Source organism: Seriola lalandi, unplaced genomic scaffold (genome assembly GCF_002814215.2).
Source record: "Seriola lalandi dorsalis isolate HSWRI2012SDOR001 ecotype SW California unplaced genomic scaffold, Sedor1 jcf7180002054568, whole genome shotgun sequence".
Classification (NCBI taxonomy): domain Eukaryota; kingdom Metazoa; phylum Chordata; class Actinopteri; order Carangiformes; family Carangidae; genus Seriola; species Seriola lalandi.
In genome coordinates, this window is record NW_019525121.1 from 135,235 (window position 1) to 155,019 (window position 19,785).

At 39.6% G+C, this 19,785-nt stretch overlaps 1 protein-coding gene across 1 annotated transcript in view; it reads right to left on the bottom strand.

Moving 5' to 3' along the window:
• Window positions 1-513: 513 nt before the first annotated feature.
• Window positions 514-19,785, bottom strand: part of LOC111662732 (ephrin type-A receptor 6-like) — a 167,389-nt gene continuing 148,117 nt past the window's right edge. Inside the window, exons 9-17 of the mRNA XM_023416690.2 lie at window positions 18,855-18,925; window positions 16,345-16,470; window positions 15,619-15,804; window positions 10,469-10,530; window positions 9,674-9,883; window positions 6,696-6,845; window positions 4,185-4,378; window positions 3,683-3,832; window positions 514-2,901 (exon numbers count right to left, since the gene is read on the bottom strand). Of these exons, the coding sequence (XP_023272458.1) occupies window positions 2,787-2,901; window positions 3,683-3,832; window positions 4,185-4,378; window positions 6,696-6,845; window positions 9,674-9,883; window positions 10,469-10,530; window positions 15,619-15,804; window positions 16,345-16,470; window positions 18,855-18,925 (1,264 nt within the window). The 3' untranslated portion in view covers window positions 514-2,786. The remainder of the gene's footprint in view (window positions 2,902-3,682; window positions 3,833-4,184; window positions 4,379-6,695; window positions 6,846-9,673; window positions 9,884-10,468; window positions 10,531-15,618; window positions 15,805-16,344; window positions 16,471-18,854; window positions 18,926-19,785) is intronic.

The window sequence follows — 19,785 nt, forward strand, 5'->3', positions numbered from 1 at the left end:
GAGATGGACAATGGTCCAACAGCTCCATCTTTTGGTTATGAGTTACGCGTACAATTTTATAGAAGCTGCCAAGTTGAAAAAGGTGATGAAAGTTAAATAAACCTGACAATAATAACATCAAATTTAATTTTTACATCTTTGTGAAGGACTTATAAACATATGTACTATATATATATACTTCAGGCATTGGGGCCAACTTTTTAAATAAAGATTTATCTCCTGAGCGGACGTCTGCTAGGTGTCCGTCTTCAGTGAGGTGAGGTGAGATGGGGCCGCGGTTGCAGGCAGCATTGACTCTGTGTACAAGTAGGGAACACTCTGATCCAGTGATGTAGTGGTAAATGACATGTTGAGTGCAATGCAGGTGAAGTTTCTCCTTCATTTTACCACTAAAAACAACAGCATTTCACAACCTCAAAGATATAAGACAGCGTTTCTTCCTTTGAATCAATGCTGTTTTGATTCTCTTTTCTTGCCCGAGATAAAAATCGAAACATAATTAAATGAGCAGTCAACCACCAGAACTGTTCATCTTTATTTGCAAATAAATATTCTCTGTAACTGCCTCTTACAGTGTGCAAGATCTACAACATCTCTTTGGAAATCATAGAAAAATAAAATACAAGAATTATAAGTAGACTTGTACTTTGTACAAAAGAATGTTCTAACATTGCTCAGCAGTAGAACATGCTAAACAAACAGCATCTGATATTCTCCATATCCTGTAGAGGGGTGTTGACCGTGAGCGTGTGTGTGTGTGTGCAAATATGTGTGCGGCGTGTTTTGATGTGTGTTGTGCACTTTTTCCTACTCCTGAAGGCCTGGATGCATAACTACGCTGTGACCGGAAGGCACAGATCTCTAGATCCAGTTTGCCTGTGACATGAATCATTGAGCCCCAGTTTGTGATGAAAGCCACAGCTGTAGAGGGGCGGCTGTTCTCTTCAGTATGGAATACAACTCAAACTAATGGCTAGGTCCCGTGACTGCACTGAAACTCATGAACTAAAGTGTTTCTCTGTCTTGCATGGTTAACAAACTGTAAGGCATTCAGTGTGTGCGTGTCTGTGTGAGTGTATATGTGTTGTGTGTGTGGGTGCGTTTGTTACTGTTGATGTAAGAATGACACGAGTTATGATGCTGCTGTTAATGCTCATTCTTTCTCTTCCTTTAATCTCAGCTCCGTCTTAATCGCACAAAAGCTTTCCTTTTCTCTCCCCTTTCCATCAATCTGGTTTTAGCTACTTCTGCTGCCTCCGACTCTAACTAGTTATATTCTGCAGAACTTCCTACTCACCACTGACGTAGAGAATGAAAAAAAATATTTCAATGGCAAACATCTGAATACTTGACATCATCTACTGCAGATCCAACAGTTTTCACTTCTATGCTTATGTACACGGATTTCCCGAACTGCCACAAATGCCACAACCTTTACATGACCACAAGGTAAGCACAGACTGGAGCAGAAGTAGTACTCTCTGAAATCCATCTGGTAGCTTCACACCTGAGATGGATTATTCTGCTCTGACATCTTAGATCAACTTCTTCCCAGAAGCGCAAACCACTGCCTGTGTTAGTGTATGCAGGCTTAAAAGAAAGAATGAATGTATGTGAAAGGATTTCATCAATTTCTGAAAAACCATATAAGTCCATGTTAAGTTTCCAGACAATTGCAAACACCTCCTAGCTATACAGTATCTAAGATCTGTGAACATTCATATGTTTAGACAGTGGAGCTGTGTGTGTGTGTACTTTCAGGCAATGTTTAACATTCACAACATTCCAAAAAACTGCTGATCACACGACTGTGAGTACACTGGCTGCTAAAAACTGTCAGAATAGACTTGTATGGTTATTCACCTGAAGGCAACGGGTCCGGTTCTGCAAGCTTAGCATGTGACAATAAAAACAGGTGGATGGTGTTGTGTGAGCCTCATGTTTACATGTCAACAAGAGTTCTCTCATTGCACAATTCTTCATCTCTCTGAGATACTGAGGTGACTGCATAATACTGTATTGCTGACTTGGATAAAAATCTGAAATAAATAAAACATTTAAATAAGATCCAGATTTACTAGGGCTTTCACAAACAGGACTGCACATATATAGATATTAGGTTATGATAATAATTATCGATTAATTGTCTATACACTTTTAAACATTCAAGAAATCTCCATAACTTGCTTCTTGCTTCTTTCTTCAAGTATTAGCGTACGAGATTCTCTGGAGAGAGGGTAAACTAAAGCAATGCAAATAATTCCTTCATGATAAATTATTAAACTCCAAAACAAAAAATATTGAGGATATTTTTTTTTTTTCTTTTTTAAAGACAAAACGTTTCGATTGCACACCCGATAGCAGCTACATGAGCACATAACTCAGAGCGAGAAAAGAACAAACAAAAGAAGAGTCAAAAGATTCAGTAGATTATGTTTGCAAATCTACGTCTCTAGATATTGTTGCTCCACACACAAAGTACTGCTGCTGGAACAAGGCATTACATTCCCCTAAGTGAGGCCATGGCCAGTCTGTAAAGTCTATCAGGCTGTAATAGTCTGGCAGAACCAGGTATACTGGGTAAGGGGTGTATAGTAGAAAAAAGTCTGTTACTACTGGATGTGAGGGAGACCACAGGGCAGTCTGCTGTGGTCGTCTGTCCAATGACCTCCTGTATGAGGGGTTAACACTCAGGCACAGGCTGCAGACTGTCTGTCCTACAGTCTAGACTTCACTTTCGTCTGCTCCATCTATCTGTCCATCCCAGGTTGTATCAATGGGCGTCCTCATACATGGAAACCTTTCTCCTGTTCGTGCAGTAGCTGAAGGCGAAGGGTCTGTAAGCTGCTGATGATCCGCCTCTGGTGGCCGATCAGCTCCACCCCAATACGCCTCACATCTCTAGGGCGAGAGGGGAAACACAAACACGCACAAACACACACACATGCACCACTTTAACTTTGAACTTGTGAAGTCTTTTCTACAAACACTTTTTTAGAGACCTTCTGAGTCATTTCCCTTTTTTTTAGTACTTCTCTCATTATTCTATGTGAAAACATTTTATGTATGTAAGACCACTGAGTTTATTTGAGACACAACATTTCATTTGCAATGTGAACTCTTTATACTACAACCCCTAAACTGTATCAACCAATCAACAAGGGAAGCAAAATCTCAAACACCTGAAAAAAATCATCTCAGTTTTTATTCTAAAATGTCTCATTCTGCACTGTCAATGTAATCTTTTTTATTACTAGTCCACCGATTCTGACATATATTGTTTGTCCACCTTATCGATAAGGTAATTATCTCTTTAAGTGTAGGTATTTGGCTTCCCTTTTTCGATTCAAGTCTTCGATTCAGACTTTTAGCTCATCAAACCCATAATGCAACTTCATAACATCTTTCATTAGACCCTTGCTATCTGACAAATGGCTCCATCTTTCAATCTCCATACTTGAAGTTTGAAACACAAGCTTTTTGTTAAAAGTCTCTGATGACATCACAATGACTTTGTCCGAGTTATTTTCTCAGACAGGATGTCCACAGGCTGAACAGTGCTCCGCTTAATGAGCAATCTGAACTCCATGAGTAAAATCGGTGAAGCACTGTTGCTACAAAGATAGCTATTATTTGGTTTCTGGACATTTGATAATGGTTATGTTTAGGTTTATCTACTCACTCAATACTCATCCTGGCAACCGAATCCAATGTGTTGTAGCCTGCTGCCATGAAATTGCTCTTGTACTGACTCATCTTGATGGAGTCCAGCCAGTCACCGACGGAGATGAACATTGGGTAGTCCATTTCCTCCCCCGGAGACTCTGGTAGACTGATGCAAAAAAAATATATATAAATAAATAAACCCATACAATACAGATCCCGTCTGTATTTTTAAAGCAAACAGAGTTGGAAAACTGCCCCAAACTTCTCAGAATGACACATATTTGGTGCTACTTTTAGGCGTAGGAGTGAAAGCATTTCTCAACTTTCTCACCCAAGGAAAGTCATGCTATCTCCGCCTGGATTCAGCAGACATGTCCCTGTTATAGCTCAGTGTTTATTGTAACTCTAATAACTCTCAAGTTCTGTTCTGAGGTAAACATGCTCCAAGAGATTCTTGACAAATTAGACTAATACAGTTTCATGCCTTAAAAGAGACCATAAAATCCTCAGTGCTGTACCTCTGAATGTCCTCTACCAGTGGCAGCAGGCTGCTGGGGTTGCGGATCAGTTTATCCAAGAAGGAGACAACATCTGTGAATTTGGGCCGATGACTCCTCTCCTTCTGCCAGCAGTGCAGCATCAGTTGGTGCAGTGCCACGGGGCAGCCCATCGGTGCAGGCAGCCGGTAGCCCTCTTCAATGGACAGAATCACCTGGAGAAACAATTGGATGTGATGGAGGGTGAAAAATTTCAGTAAGATTTTAATTAGCTTAGATATTGATCTATTTGGCTCAAGAGTCTGCTGAGTGTCATAACCAGTTTGGCCACTTTAAAAAACTGTTTGTATATGATCTTGCAGGTGTCTATACGATTGTTTGGCATTATATGGGTTTGTATGTATTCGTCTGAGGATCTTGAGGTTGCATGTCCAAAGCTTTCCTGTGCTGCGAGTCGGACCTACTTTTCATTTTCTGCTAAAAATTCTTTGTGCAGCAGCTTTTTCTTAGTCCCATATAAAATGAAGGTCAAAATCTGGTATATAAATCCTTTTCTCGAAGCATTGAAACATTGTAATTGATGAAATTAAACATTGAGTTTTAAACAGTTAAAATGTATCATTATCACTCTATGAAGCTGTACACATGCACAGAAATGCTTAGTGACAATGCTAACATGCTGCTGAACATAGCTGTTAGACAGCTAAAATGTTGACCACATTCACCCTCTTAGTTTAGCATGTTAGCATGCTAACTAATAATGCTGCTAGCAGAAGAATGACAAGGATATCTTGGGTATATTTAAGTCACATTAATAAAAGCAAAGACCATTTACTTGATCCCACAGCATGAATCAGAGAAATAATTGATGAAGAGAAGAGAGCAAAAAGAATCAAACCGGGAAGTATAATCCCATTTAATGCTTTTTATAAGCTTCAATCATTCCCCATGACCTCCTCTTTGGATGTTTGATTTCTTGTGCCATACAAATAAGTTGTAGTTGTGCTAAAAAAACCTCCTCTGGACTATCCATCAGTTTCCAAACGTACAGTATGCAAGCATGAACTGCTTTTTCATCTGAGCTGATAGTATGTATTAGCCTCCATACAGCACATCTCCAATCATACCTGTGGTTCCATGAGATCCATGTATCTTTGTAGGGAGCAGTGGTAAGTGGCTGACCAGGATGAGATAGTGTTAGGCTGGTTTTGCAGCTTGGCTGGCCTTTTGCCTTGGAAAGAACTTCTAAGCAATTCCCAAATCCTCCAAAACCCTGAGACCTTAGTGAATGTGTTCGTGTGGGCGTCTGTGTATGGATGTGTATGAGTCTGTGTGTAAGGGGTTGAAGGGATTACGGTGGAGCTTTCACACTCAGCGGAGAGAGGGATGGATCTGCTTCCTCCATGGCCCCTCCAATCCCTGACCACAGCCCAGGGATCAGCGGGTTGCTCAGCCACACTGAATCCAGCTTTAAACCCCCCCATCCCTCTGCTGGACCGAAGTCCTCTGAACCTCTGACCTTTACTGTTCCCTCTCCCTGATCTTTTTCATCCTCTTGGTGAATCTGACCAGAGTTTAGGTTCCAAACCCCCTCTCTCTCAGAGGTGGCTTTTTGATGCCAGAAAACAGTCAGGGAGCAGGTTAAAGGGCAATCGTTTTAATAGACAGAATAGAAAAATAAAAAAAAAAACTGCATGGAGAATGAGAATGAGGGTAGAGAAGGCTTGTGGGGGGAACACTCACTAAGATGCCGACCTCGTCAAAAGACCAGCAGCTTTTCCATATGCACTTCACACCAAGTCAGTGAATTAATGCAGCTGTGTGAAACAACTTAGTCAGGAACTGTTTCATTAGATTTCCAAACAGGCAAAAAAAAATTAACATCAAAAGTAGATGATTGCATCAAAAATCCAAATAATGTCCAATGTTTTGACCAATTTTTCCTAATTTTTCTCACTGATAATCCTTTGATCTACAATATTGTTAAGTCGCCTTACAGTAGCATTGCAGTACCTTCAAAAGTGGTGGTAGTTTGGCGAGTGGCTTGTTAAAAAGGCCTCAGTGTTGGATGTGATGTAATTGCATATAAAGTCAATAGAAAGAGGTGATCAGGTGTGAATAGATGCATGTTTGCCCAGGTAATGCTCAATGTGGGTTGAAAATGTTTCAACCTAATCAGGTAAACATTTTGACCTCAGCATTTCTAAAACCCTGATCACAGTCCTTTATGTAGCATCCTCTCATAAACAGGACAAACCATGATTCCAGATACACTTTACCTGTGCTGATGTTAACTTATTTCTTTTCATTTTCTAACTGAAATCTGTTCATTACTCAGTGTTGTATATAAATAAAGTTACATTTAAAAGGATTTGAGAACTTACAAATGCAGTTGGTAGAATGAGTTGTTGTGATTTTTGTAATTCTAAAGAACATTTTCACATTCTGGTTTTTTGTTGAAGGATGAGGTGGCTCTTTCTCATATGACATGACTGCAGCATAAACCACGCTAATGATAACCACAATACTCACATCCTGATTGGACATCTCCCAATACGGCCGTTCCCCATATGACATCACTTCCCACATGACAATGCCATAACTCCACGCATCACTGGCTGAGGAGAATTTCCTGTATGAGATGGCCTCAGGTGCCGTCCATCGGATTGGGATCTTACCACCCTGTTCACACACATACAGTATAAAATGAAGACGTATGCACTCATGGATGGACTCACATAGACATTCCATGCATGCCCTATTGACCTATCAGTAAACTAAGCTAATGATAACGATAACGATAAAGATGTTGTTTTGTTACAAAAATGGAGGACAATAGCGAGCAGAGGCGTCCTGAGCAGACAGTCATGACACCAAAACATCTGAGAAGCAGCATGTGTAAAGGTACAGTCTCGTCAATCGACAAAAATAATGACGTGCTGTGGTGTTTTGGTGCGCATTTAATTCCAATTAATTGTGAGTCACTTCGAATTTGTTCGATTTACGTTTATTTGAAAACGCGACAGCCTTACCATGAGAAGATAGATTTGTGGTTTAAAGAACCGAAAACCATCTCAGTGTAGTTTTACATCACCTCTCTCAGGCCTCTCTCTGGAGCTCTAGTAACAACAGGTTGATGAGCCAATCAGAAGAGAGTCTCTGATTTCTCTCTTCTGATTGGCTGACTGTTTTCTGAGTGATTGAATAAATATTTCGATCCGATTTCAGGTAAACACCAAACCCTGCTTTGTTGTGACATCACAAAGTTCCAGAGGTCCTGACGGCTCATTTAAAGGCAGTTTCTGAATTGTGTGCGTGTTTCTCTGTGAACTGAGCGCTTTGATACTTTCACAGTAGTAATATAACACATAGGCCTGCTTTATAACCAAAAAAGACATGGAAATATTACTTTATACAATATGGGACCTTTAAAAGTATAGCTGTGCTTAGTGACATACGCTGTTTAAAATGTTTATTAGGTGAAAGTGTGATCAAGTGCATGTAGAGCCATTTGTGCCCCCCTATTCTGAATCCGGACTTCCTCACCTCACCTCACATCACCATTCACTTCCCTTCTGTGGATTTCGACCGCAGTCTTGTGGAGCAGAAAGTTTAACTTGGAACCATAAACAGCATTTCCTTCACACAATAACCTCAATAGAAAACCAGGAAATGGAGGTCACTGTGGGCTCAGACAGATTTACAGAGCAGTGTCCTTTCAGCACAAAACATTTTGAAGTTGAGCTTTTGCTATATAAAGGCAACTCTTTCACTTTCACTGGCCCCGGGAGAGAAATTTCATCAGTCTAATCAAGAAGAGGTAGAGCAATGCATCAGTTAGCTGATGTGTCAAGCTTACATAGGAGTACAGAGCATCAGGTTGTGAACACAGTCTTTGATGTTTGTCCTTCAGTGGAAAATGTTAGTGACCAATATTTCTAATGTCTTTCCAAAGACCTTCCATACTGAAGTCCATTTGAGTCCTATCTCCACCTTGTGCATACCGTGGACCTAGTTAATGCAACAGATATGACTTTTTTATGATATTGTAACATAGAGAGCAACAGCAAATGGAGTTGTTGTTTGCAACTGTATCCCTGTGCCTTTCATAGTTCGACACCTCTACCATTACTTCTAATGAGGTTCTCTCGCAAACGCAGGAACAGACCAGGCGTCAGCCAACTGGTAGCAAATGAGACTGAACTAGGAAAAACACGTATCCTTGATATTACTGCTATAGCGCTGTAGAATAAAGGTGAAATATGTAAAGCTTTAGAAAGAAGTAAATATGTGCATCCAGATTTCCTGACTGGTCAATTACATTTAATTCTAAATACACAGACCCAGCTGTGCAGTTAGCTTGGCACTACAGCCTGAGCGATACGATGGTGGGGTGATCTTATCAGCATATTTAAGCTAGATGCAAATAAATTTGTATTCATGTTTATAATGGCTGATAAGTGCCAAGAAGTTGTTGCTACTGCAGTTTGACCACCAGAGAGACGAAGCTCAGCTCAGTCAGTGTTTGTGTTAGCGGTGTGCGCTTCAGCCTATTGAATAATAGTATAGCTCAGTATAGCTCTAACATCCGCTATAAGACACACACTTGGTAAATTAGTTAGCCACAACGCTAGCTAATGCCATGGCTTGTTAGTGGGGGATTGATTTTCACAAGATACAATATCTTTTGTCTCAGACGTTTATAGCTGAGACACAGAGACTTTTCAGAATTAAAAGATAAATCACTAGGCTAACTCTGACAAAGATTCAAAACAGCTGCCTTGCCATAAACATGTGCACATTCAAGTAAATGACGGTGAAAACTGATCCACACACTCCTCAAGCCCCCTTCAATAACTAAATGCATGGGAACTCTATCTAAAATCTTTATGTCATGTGTTTCTGTTAGAAAAATGAATGTCGGCCAATGTATCGTCATCAGATTTTTACATTTATGAAACATTGAAATCGGCAAGTGTGACACCAGATACATCACCTTTTTTTAGTGCAATTTGAAAGTTTAGGAAAGCCGGTTTCATCTTTAGGAAATCTTCTCTAGCTTTAGACCCCTTCAGATGCCTTTTGAAAGGACTGAACTAATGAACTTTCCTGTCATTAAACACAAATGACACCCCAAATAAAAGTAATGGCAACATCTCAAAGCAATTTCCAAAACTAAGAGGTATATGTGTTTATTTGCAGATGTTAGTGCTGTTAGTTAGTGCAAAACCTGCTTCGAAGAAGGAGCTCAGATATGATTTTCAGTGGACTATAGTCATACTTCATCAGAGGTTTTTGAATACAACAACTGAACAAATTTTAGGTTCAGGAACATTCCTACATTACACCTCTGATCCCATAAAGCAAAAGGTTTTCAGATGAGTTCTGAGCAGAGAAATTAAGACTTGAATCAAGAAGCCACTGTTGTGTGAAGGGGTTTTTGAGTAAATGTACCACTGAAGTACAACAAATTAATAGTTAACAATTTTAGTTTTAGGAGGGTCATGTACCGTTGTGGTGTAAGCAGCCTCCGGGTCGTCCTCCAGCACTCGGGACAGGCCGAAGTCTGACACTTTACACACCAAGTTGCTGTTGACCAGGATGTTTCGAGCCGCCAGGTCTCGGTGAACATAGCCCATGTCTGACAGGTACTTCATGCCCGAGGCGATGCCACGCAGCATGCCCACCAGCTGGATGACAGTGAAGTGACCATCATGTTGCTGACAGGGAGAGCAGGACACAGAGGAAAATTTACTGGTAGAGAAGGAGCCATTGCACAAAACCAGTCGGACAATCAGAGAGAAAGGTGGAGAAATTGAATAAGACATAGGAACAACACAGACAAATAACATAATGATATGTGTGTAGCAACAGACACATATGTTGTAAAATATTTCAGTTATAATTATGTTTCAGCAGTTTATTGACAGGACAATGTGCTGCAGTAAATATGCTCCAAAATTTAGTTACTTACAAAACAAAGTTAAGCTGCTTGTTTTTCTTATGATTTTTACAAAAAGTTTTCTCTCAATGGCCTGCAGCTAAGCGCAGTGTTGTGTAGTCAAGGCCAGAGACTGAGAGTGATCTTGCCATCTTCCTGGATGGCCTTATAATGACGGCCTTATAATGACCTGACTAGCAACAATGTGTTTTTTTCTGCAGACCAAAGCAAAGGCATTCACGTGTTATGCTTTTGTCTTTTTATATCAGCAATGTTGTGCTGTGTTTATTTCCCACAAAAACAATATCTGAGGCCCGAAATAACCATAATCATTCCTGAGTTCTTTGATCACTTCAACACTCACCCTCAGAAATGAGTCCAATGATCCATTTTCCACGTATTCCACCACAATCATCACAGGTCTGCCTGCAAACAGACAAACACAGAAAAGCACACTCTGTATTTTTGCAAAGATTATTTTCTTTCTATTCACTATACTGCATCTATTATGGATTTCTTTTGCTGTTAAAGACAGTCTACAGTGAAGGGTGAGAGACAAGAGACAAGAAAGGACTGGAACACAACACTTACAACACAATAATCAGTTTGTATTTTTCCCAATGTCTAATAATTTGCCAGATCATTTCAGTAATTGTGACCAAGAAGTGGAAACACAGAGACACAAAACCCAGCGTTGTGTGTTTGTGTGTACAAACTATAACACATGATAACACATCAGCTACCTGAGCTCATAAGCCAGTATCCAGATCTTTGTACTTTGGTTACTATAGTTTCTGCAGGTAAATATCCTTGGTTGATATTTTTGGATCAAAGACACCCTTAGGTAGTGGTTTGTGTTAATATTCAATATATTTAAACTTAAACTAAAATATGCACCACTACATGTCATTAAAAACTCTAAACAAAACAATAAATAAATAACTATTAGTGTAACATTTCTTCATCAAAACAACTGGTGATATTGTAACATTCATGATTACAAGTGTGGGCAATCCAATAACGTCCCTTAGAACAAGCTCAGTTGTTGCTTACACAGACTGACTAAGTATCACACAACAACATCCAGCAACACTGATTACAGAATGCTGAGCAAGATAAATAACAACATGTAGTTCAAAAAACCTATTGGCTTAGGATCACTGGTCCTAAATGATCGACTGACAGACCACAAGATAATGTTTGGAGTCAGGCAGGTGACGGATTAGGTTCTGGTAAACATTGGCGAGCAAAATCACACAGTACAAACTGTGAGCTCAACAAGTCCAACAAGAAGGAGAAGGCAGGGGTGTTTGTGTGTATGTGGTTGTGTGTTTAGCACAGCTGCCAGAGAGAGAGAGAGAGAGAGAGAGAGAGGGAGAGCGAGAACGAGAGAAAAGAGAGAGAGAGAGAGAGAGAGAGAGAGAGAGAGAGAGAGAGAGAGAGACACAAACCATCAACAGTTGATTGGTGCATCAAGTGAAGATACTGAATTCACACTCATTTTTTTCCATCACAACATGTTCAACCTGCAAATGGGACCTATTTTGCATTCAGTCCATCTATAACATAAAACATTCATTAGACACAGATGCAGGCACACTTTCTCTTTCCAAATGTTATTGTTTCCCCACAGAGGATCCCTGTGGTGATACAGATTGACTGGTTTACAGCTGGGAGGCAGTCGTCCAGCCCTGTGTGCTGGTGAGCTGTAAAATGCCCTGAACTGCTGGAAAGAGAAATAAAAGTGTTACTGTGGTGAAGTAACACCATGGTATCACATTTCCAATTCAAGTCGTCTTTTGTCACTCAAAGGGGTATGTGAAAAATCACATTATGAAAGGTGGAGTATACAGAGATAAAAGCGTCCCTTTAATACATCTGAAAAGGCGCAGGGTGTTTTCAGTTTCACAATACAACAGCACACTGTGTAATATTGCCACTTTAGAGAGTTAAGGCATTTGATTCTAATTTCCTGGGTTTCGACAATTAGATAGAAGTACAGACAGCACAGGAATTGTGCACCTGCTCTACATCATTGCCTTATTTGATGAAATTAAAGGAAAATCAGACACAAGGAGATAATTTACTGCCTGTGTTGTAACACAACAAATCTAAATGACATCTGTCACCACTGCTTGACACCCTCAAAAATATTTTCGATAACTGATACAACAGGTAATAACAACCACAACGTTAGTGATTATTTAAGTGACTACAACATAAACAGAAAGACAGGAGAGTTTATCCAAGTTGGGGAAGTTGTTGACATATACATTTTCAAAAACAACTACTTATCTTCTTTCCCTCATATTCTTCACCAGCTATGTGTAGTAGTAATAATACCATACCATGTCTGAGCTCAAAAACCACACAAGGGTGACATCTATGCTTAAAGCAGCTTGTTTCATTTTACAAGAGGAGGGCTGTAAGGATGAGAACTGAGTGGATGGTTTGGCAAATGCACATTGGAGTTTATTTCCCTTCCACATTTGATAAGAACACCTCAAGGCCACTTTTTGAAGCTTTTCACTGGGAAGCATCTGGAACTGTCAAAAAATGCAACATAATTAAAAAAAAAAAACAGATGGTGCAAACTACTTTGACACCAAAATTTCATTGTTCCAGTGGATTGTCAATGACACATCCCCGACTGCAACTTCCAGCGTGGTTCAAAACAAATGCTAAACAGGCGCAGGTTAAAACACTGCTCCTCAAAAAAATGAACACCTGTTATGCTGTAATTATAAAGGTATTTTATAATTTATTTTTTAAATGTTTTTAAATGTTAGGAATGGCCATTTTCTACATGATGAGCAATGGGGAAAAAAAACGCTGTATACTGGGGCATTTATATCAGCTTAAAATCAACACACCTTCAGAAAATCTCAGAAATATTGAGTGTCTCAACAGAAAAGAAGACACAGTCGGTATATGAATAAATGGATGAGCAGACCATTCAGTCTGTACTGAAGTGTATCACTTTTTCAGACCAAACGGACACATTATGTTGTTGCTGTTGATGTTTTTTTTCCCCAGCAAAATCTTATCATAATATCTTTAAATTCGCAGATACTGTCTCTGCACACAAATCCAGCAGGGACAGACAGGAAATTATTTGATCAAGCTTGGCTTTCCTGAGCTAATTAGCAAGGTCTGGAAACAATATATAGTTATGCAGTGCAGCGCCTGAACAAAAACAAACGCACCTGTTTACCAGAGTCTAATGTGTCACCTGTTATTTCAGTGCAGGTATAGCAGTCAGTCACAGCATAATACTCTCCATAATTAGTCTCTGAAGAACAACAACAGATGGAGGGAGAGGAAGATGGAGAGAGTGAGAGAAAGACAAACAGACAGGCAGGCGGACAGAGAGAGGGTACTCAGAATTAATGTCTTTCGATAAAGGATGCCCCCACTGCCAAGCAAATGGCTTTCGATTGTGTCATTTGGTGTGTATAGTGTATAGTATGTGTGTGTACTGGATAGGCAAGCATGGTTGGAAAATGGTTTGTTCTAATGGTTTCCTCTCTTTTAAACTCAGATAACTAAAACCTGGTAATCCAGGCCAATTCTTATTCAACATATTACATTCAATTAATTTTACTGAATATTTTTCATGTTTTTAATGTTTCATGTGATATTAAATGGTGACAAGAACAACGCTCCAAATTAAAATATTAGTATAATATTAATAAATATATAATAAGGAGGATTCTTCCTAAATTACAGTATTATGGCTCTGTATGTTCTGGCACTTACAGTACTATATGGATAATACAGTTATAAAAAAATATATACTAAAATTTATATAATATATATCTATTTACCATGCTCAAGTCACACTTACATAAATATTATCACAGGAGATTTCCAAAAACATAGAAAAAAAGAAAAATTCTCACCTTAAAGTCCACTTAGTATTTTTTTTGGAGGTTTAAAGGAGTTACTTTTAAACTTTGCTAATGCTACATAGCTAACGTTAGCACTAACACTTACCAGTGAATCATTCCTTTACTGACCAAGAACTATCTCCACCAGTGGAACGCAAAGTCAATGTTTAGCCTTGTTTCGCCTCTACTTCAATGACTTCTTTTAGTCAGTCAAGTTAGCATGCTAACCATTTTTATTTCATTGTCCCTGTTTATGTGTTGCATCTAATTTTTTTTTAATTATTATTAGTTATTTAATTTTGTATGTATTGTCCATATCCTCTCTTCTTTGTATCTTAATATCTTATTGTTTCTTCCATTTTCAAATTTCACACTTTTAATAAGGTGAAATGAAAAATGTTTTGAATAATAAAGTATTAAAGGAAAATACTCTCTTTTATTTATAACAGAAAAAAACTATTCATGCGTATATAAGGTAATTATTTTCATCAGATTAAATTGATTTAATAGAACATACAAAGAAGGGCCAGATACAATATTTTCAAGTGATGTCAATAGCTCTGTCATTCAGAAATAACAGACCTTTGAATGTTTATTCAGTGCAGCCAGTCGAGTCACAATGTTCACATTCTTTTACCAGCAGAGGTCTTTAATGACAAATCTCAGTATTGTGTGGGGAGTTTTTTTTTTTACTCAACTGTTACAGAGATGGTAGACTATAAAGCTGCAGTTAAACCTATCAGTGGAAAATACCTGCAATCAGCACATGTAATGATACAATAATGGCAGTATCGGCCTTTAAAAACCCTTATCAGCTGAATCCTTGTTAGTGGGGTCAGAGCTGAGGAGTGTCCTCTATCTACATTCAGAGAGGGGTGGAAAGTCTTCAGGGGACACATTTATATTCACAGCGATGTCTCAGTTTATACACCCCCTGTAAAAACAACCATATGTTGCGCTAGGTGAGCCCCGTAAAACAGAGCTCGTTAACAAGTTCACACTCACACACAAACAAACAAACACACACACACACACACATACTCACACACAGACACACACTCACACACTCACTCACCTTGTGCAGGTAATGCGTATTCCTGCACAAAAACAGGGCATTTGAACATGCTGGCCACTTACACACAATATAAACACACTTATGCGTACACACACACACACACACACACACACACACACACACACACACACACACACACACACACACACACACAATGTTTACGTAACACAGTTATACAGACACATATGACAGGAATGTACAGAAAAAGCAGTAGAGTTGCTTTGACAGGCAGTGTAGTTATGGTACACAAGTTAATTCACACTCAGATTTGGCAGAGACTGCACGAAAATGTTAGGAAGTGACAGCGGCTGTTCTTCATGTTAATAACAGAACTGTGGGGAAAAATATTTTGTATTTAGCACTCACTTGAGTCGTGATGAATAGTTTTGTCTGGCTGTATCAGCACAGCTTTAGAGCCACATCTCTAAATACTTTTTCATCATCAGCACCAATAACTGCTACATGCTTTGCATGTACTACAAGGTCAAATAAATGCAAAAAAAGACCTTGTCAAGTCAGTTAAGCCACATCTCCCATAGTCCCTCTTACTTTTGGTGACCACGCCTTCCAACCTGATGATGTTGGGGTGGTCAAACTGGCCCATGATTGATGCCTCACGCAAGAAGTCCCGCCTCTGACGCTCCACATAGCCTCCCTTCAGTGTCTTTATCGCCACGGAAATCTCCTTCTTCCCCGGTGTTCTCAGGCGACCACTGCACACCTCACCAAACTCCCCTGGAGTGTACAGACACACACATACACACACACACACACACACACACACACACACACACAGTCAATCACAAAACTCCACACCATAACCATGTGACAGCACAGTATGCCACCTGGGGGCAGTGTTGCAGTTCTCATCTAAAATCCAGCAATATTGCCTCTTGTCTGATTGGTCTAACTCAATAAAACTCTCTATTTCACCTTCTAAAAAAAGCACAGAATCTATCCTTACACTTTCTTTTGTTCTCTAAAGCTGTTAAAGCTTTAATATTCCTGCAGTCTGTGCAGAGAAAATGACAGTGAGACACTGGGAAATGGAAAAATGCATCCTCTTTAGTGTGTACAATGGAGTAGAGGGGGGTTCACAGCAATTTTATGAGTGGAATGAAAATAGACCATCTCTTATGGCACATTTGAAGTTATTGTTATTTTAACCAACATTAAAGGATCCTCTTCTACCCAAAGGTGAACGGCACGAATCAGTGAGACATAAGTGGATGAGAAAGTAACTGTGTATGTGCAGGCCTGAGTGTGTGTGTATACCGGCTCCGATCACCCTCTCGATGCGGATCCTGGATGGGTCGATCTCCTTGGTGAACTCATGGACGGCCTGAGTGGGGTCCTCGTATGTATCAGGGTCTACATAGGTCTTTATTCCTGGGAAAGGGACTGTGAACATATATAGAGAGAAAATTAGTTTAACTCAGATGATGATTTTTTAAAATTCACATCAATTTTAAATCACATTAAAACAATATATGAAACATTTTACTGCTACTGCCAAAAAAACTTTTACTGCTTCTACTGTTACGACGTATTTCTATTACAGCTACTGCTGTTGCCATAATACTGCCCAACCAGGGGTACTTGAACCCAAAGAGGCAATTCTGACATTTACAGGGGTGTATACGGAAAGATCGTAGAATTCATGATGTTATTAAAAAAGACCGGTGACATATTTTGATTTATAAGGAACACATTGGATTACAAATCTGCAAATCTGAGGCTAATCTTTAGTATATTTAGTCCCAATAAACATTAAACTACCAGCTACGATAAGCCAACTTCACAGGACACGCCTCCCACACACCTAATTATGCTGTACCACCTTAGCAAGTTGTGTTGTTATTGAGAGGGTATGAAAACTAGTAATTGAGCGAGCAGAGAAGTCAGTTTCTATAAGAACAATTTCAACCTCTATATAATTAATGGTGTTAAATAACATCCAGTTTAAAATAAATGACCATATTTGGAACATAATGGGCGACAGTGAAGGGGTAATTGAGCTCATCTAAGAGGACTGTGGGGACACATCAGATAAAAAACATTTGGGACTATAAAACTCTCCCCCCAAAAACATGCAGAAAATAAACTGTGGTCCTTAGATGTTTACAGCTGAAAAACTATTTAATGCGTTTCTTCTTATATTGTTTTTTTTTTTTCTATTGTATGAACAGTGGGTCACGGGACATTACATAAAACAATACAAAGTGATGTGATCACCCTTTAGACCGCAGTGAGCAAGTGTTACCCCACTCTGAGACTTACACACATACACCAACAGACGCACTACTAGCCTGCCCCCCCTCTGTGTTTTGCTGCAAAAGCAAAGCCAGACTTTTAAGCGGGGACCCCCCTTTTAGCCCCTCCTACAGCAAGCCTCCACCTGCTGAAGTGTCTATGAGCAAGTCTGTGGGTCTTAACAGCCTGCTGCTGATCCTGTGCTGACACCTGACCTCCCGGTGGGGGTGGGGGTGGGTGGGGTTAGACAGAAGCTGTGTTTCTATTTCAGGGATCGATGCGGTATAGAAAACAACAATCAGTTCTCTATGATGCATGAACCAGCACCAGCGAAACCCAGAGGACCCTGTTCTCCTCTCAAAGCTTCTGCTCAACACCACACTCAGCGCTGAGAGGTGCGACAGGGCACAGGAGGCAGGGCGGTTTTCAACACCAATACTTTAAGGTTAAACATGCACACTCACTTATAATGTGCATGTTTCCATATCTTAAACTCCAGCGAACTATGTGGCAGCTTGTAAGCTACTTCCAGAAGCGAATTCTCTTACCGTCTCCTATCTGTTTCTGACTCTCTAGCCTCGATCCAACTGTCCTCTTAAAACATACCTCATTTCTCATTGTCCTGCTCTCTCTTCCTCTGCCTCTCTACCTGGTTTCCCTCATCCTCATTTCTCTTTCCTTTCTGTTTCTTTTCCCTCGCCTCGCCTCAACGTTCGTCGTTCCACACAATTTTTTTTTATTTTTCACCTAACAGCTCTCATTTGAATTTGTTTTTCCATGTCAGGAATGAGAAGTTGGGTATTGCAAGACAAAACAACAGGCAAAAGAGACAAAAAATTTACAAGAGTGCAAAAGCAAACAGCTCAGGGAACAAGAAAAAAAAAACAAGCAAACAAAAAACAAACAAAAAAAACCTCCCAAAAAACTACTCATGTAGAACGAAAGGAGCGGTAGACAGAAAGATGAAGAAGCATGGCAGTTTACAGAATTTTACTCTGTTGATTTCTCTGTGACTTCTTTTCTCACTAGCAAGTCAATATATTTGCATTCTGTAAAAGCTTGCGGCGGGGTTTGTCATTCCTGTGCAGAACTCAAATATGCCTAGGCACAGAAACACATGGGAAATGATCCATAAAGCACACTACGTTGAATGCAAACAGAAAAGCAGGTGGCTATTCTGTTAGCCGCTAACTGTGGCTAACAGAATCGCTCTCTTCTTGTCTCGGCCTTGTTTACTGGCAAAAACAAACCACAGAAAAGAAAACCTGGCACGTTCTCGACAAATGGTTCTACGTTCTGGCAAAGGTAATGTTCAACACTAATGTTATGTAGTGTTCCAAACAGATTTGAAATTCCATTAAAATTAGACTGAACAGACTTCCCCAACCATCATTATCATAAATATGGAAATTGATTATCCTTGACTCTTTTTGCAACGCGAAACTTGTGAAAATGCCAAAACCATTGAGAGAAAAAACTAAACAAAACACCCAGAACAACAGAGAAAAGAGAGGGAGACTAATCTGACTCACTATGTCCATTCTGATAACTGGTCCTTCTTTTCTCCTCCGAGGTCATCTTGGCCTTGAAGTACCACTGACACCTGCAAAACAAACGACAGAGTTAAAAAACATGCAGTAATATTGCCTGGAATTACGGTTTCTACAGAAAGGCAGGTGTGTGTGTGTATGTATGTGTGTCATAGGTTTTTCAAATTAAAGATTTGTCAGGAGAACTTATAGCGACTTATCTTTGTGTTTCTTTTGACACTTTTGCACACACCTATTTGCATATTATATGTGCCATTTTAACAAACTCTCACTCAAAATGTGCTGGTTTGACGCTTGAATAGTGGCACCCGGAGCTTAAATGAACGGACTCAAAGGTTCATATATGTGGTGCCAAGGGGAGTTTCTGAGAGATGATTTTAGAGCAAAAAATAACATGGTAGAAAAAGAGAGAGAAATGAGTGAGCCAGAAATGAACCGGATGTTCAGCATAGAAAGAAAAAGGGGTTCAGTCATTTCTCAGAGGCTAGTTGGTCTATTAAAGTTACCATCCGTTTTCATAGAAACACACTTCATGAAAGTGAAATTTTCCGGTAAAACAGATAAAACTACTGCCTATACTATTAACAACTGGAACAGAATAAAACAGAACCGTTTCATAAGGTTTACTGATTGGAACTTCTCATTTGAAGAAAAATATTCACAGGCAGTGACATCCTTGCCTTGAGTCTTTCCTGGAGCTAAACAAATTATAAAACAGAGATACAGTACATGTGTGCAGACACACACACACACACACACACTCAAAATTCTTGACAAAACAGGTCAAAAGCTCTGGGTCAATGAGTTCATGTAACTTAAAGGAACAGACACTCAGAGAATGAAACACCAACACGCAACTACAGAAGGGAGGTACAGTAGCACGCACTAATGCAAAAACTCCCCCCTGTGTGTG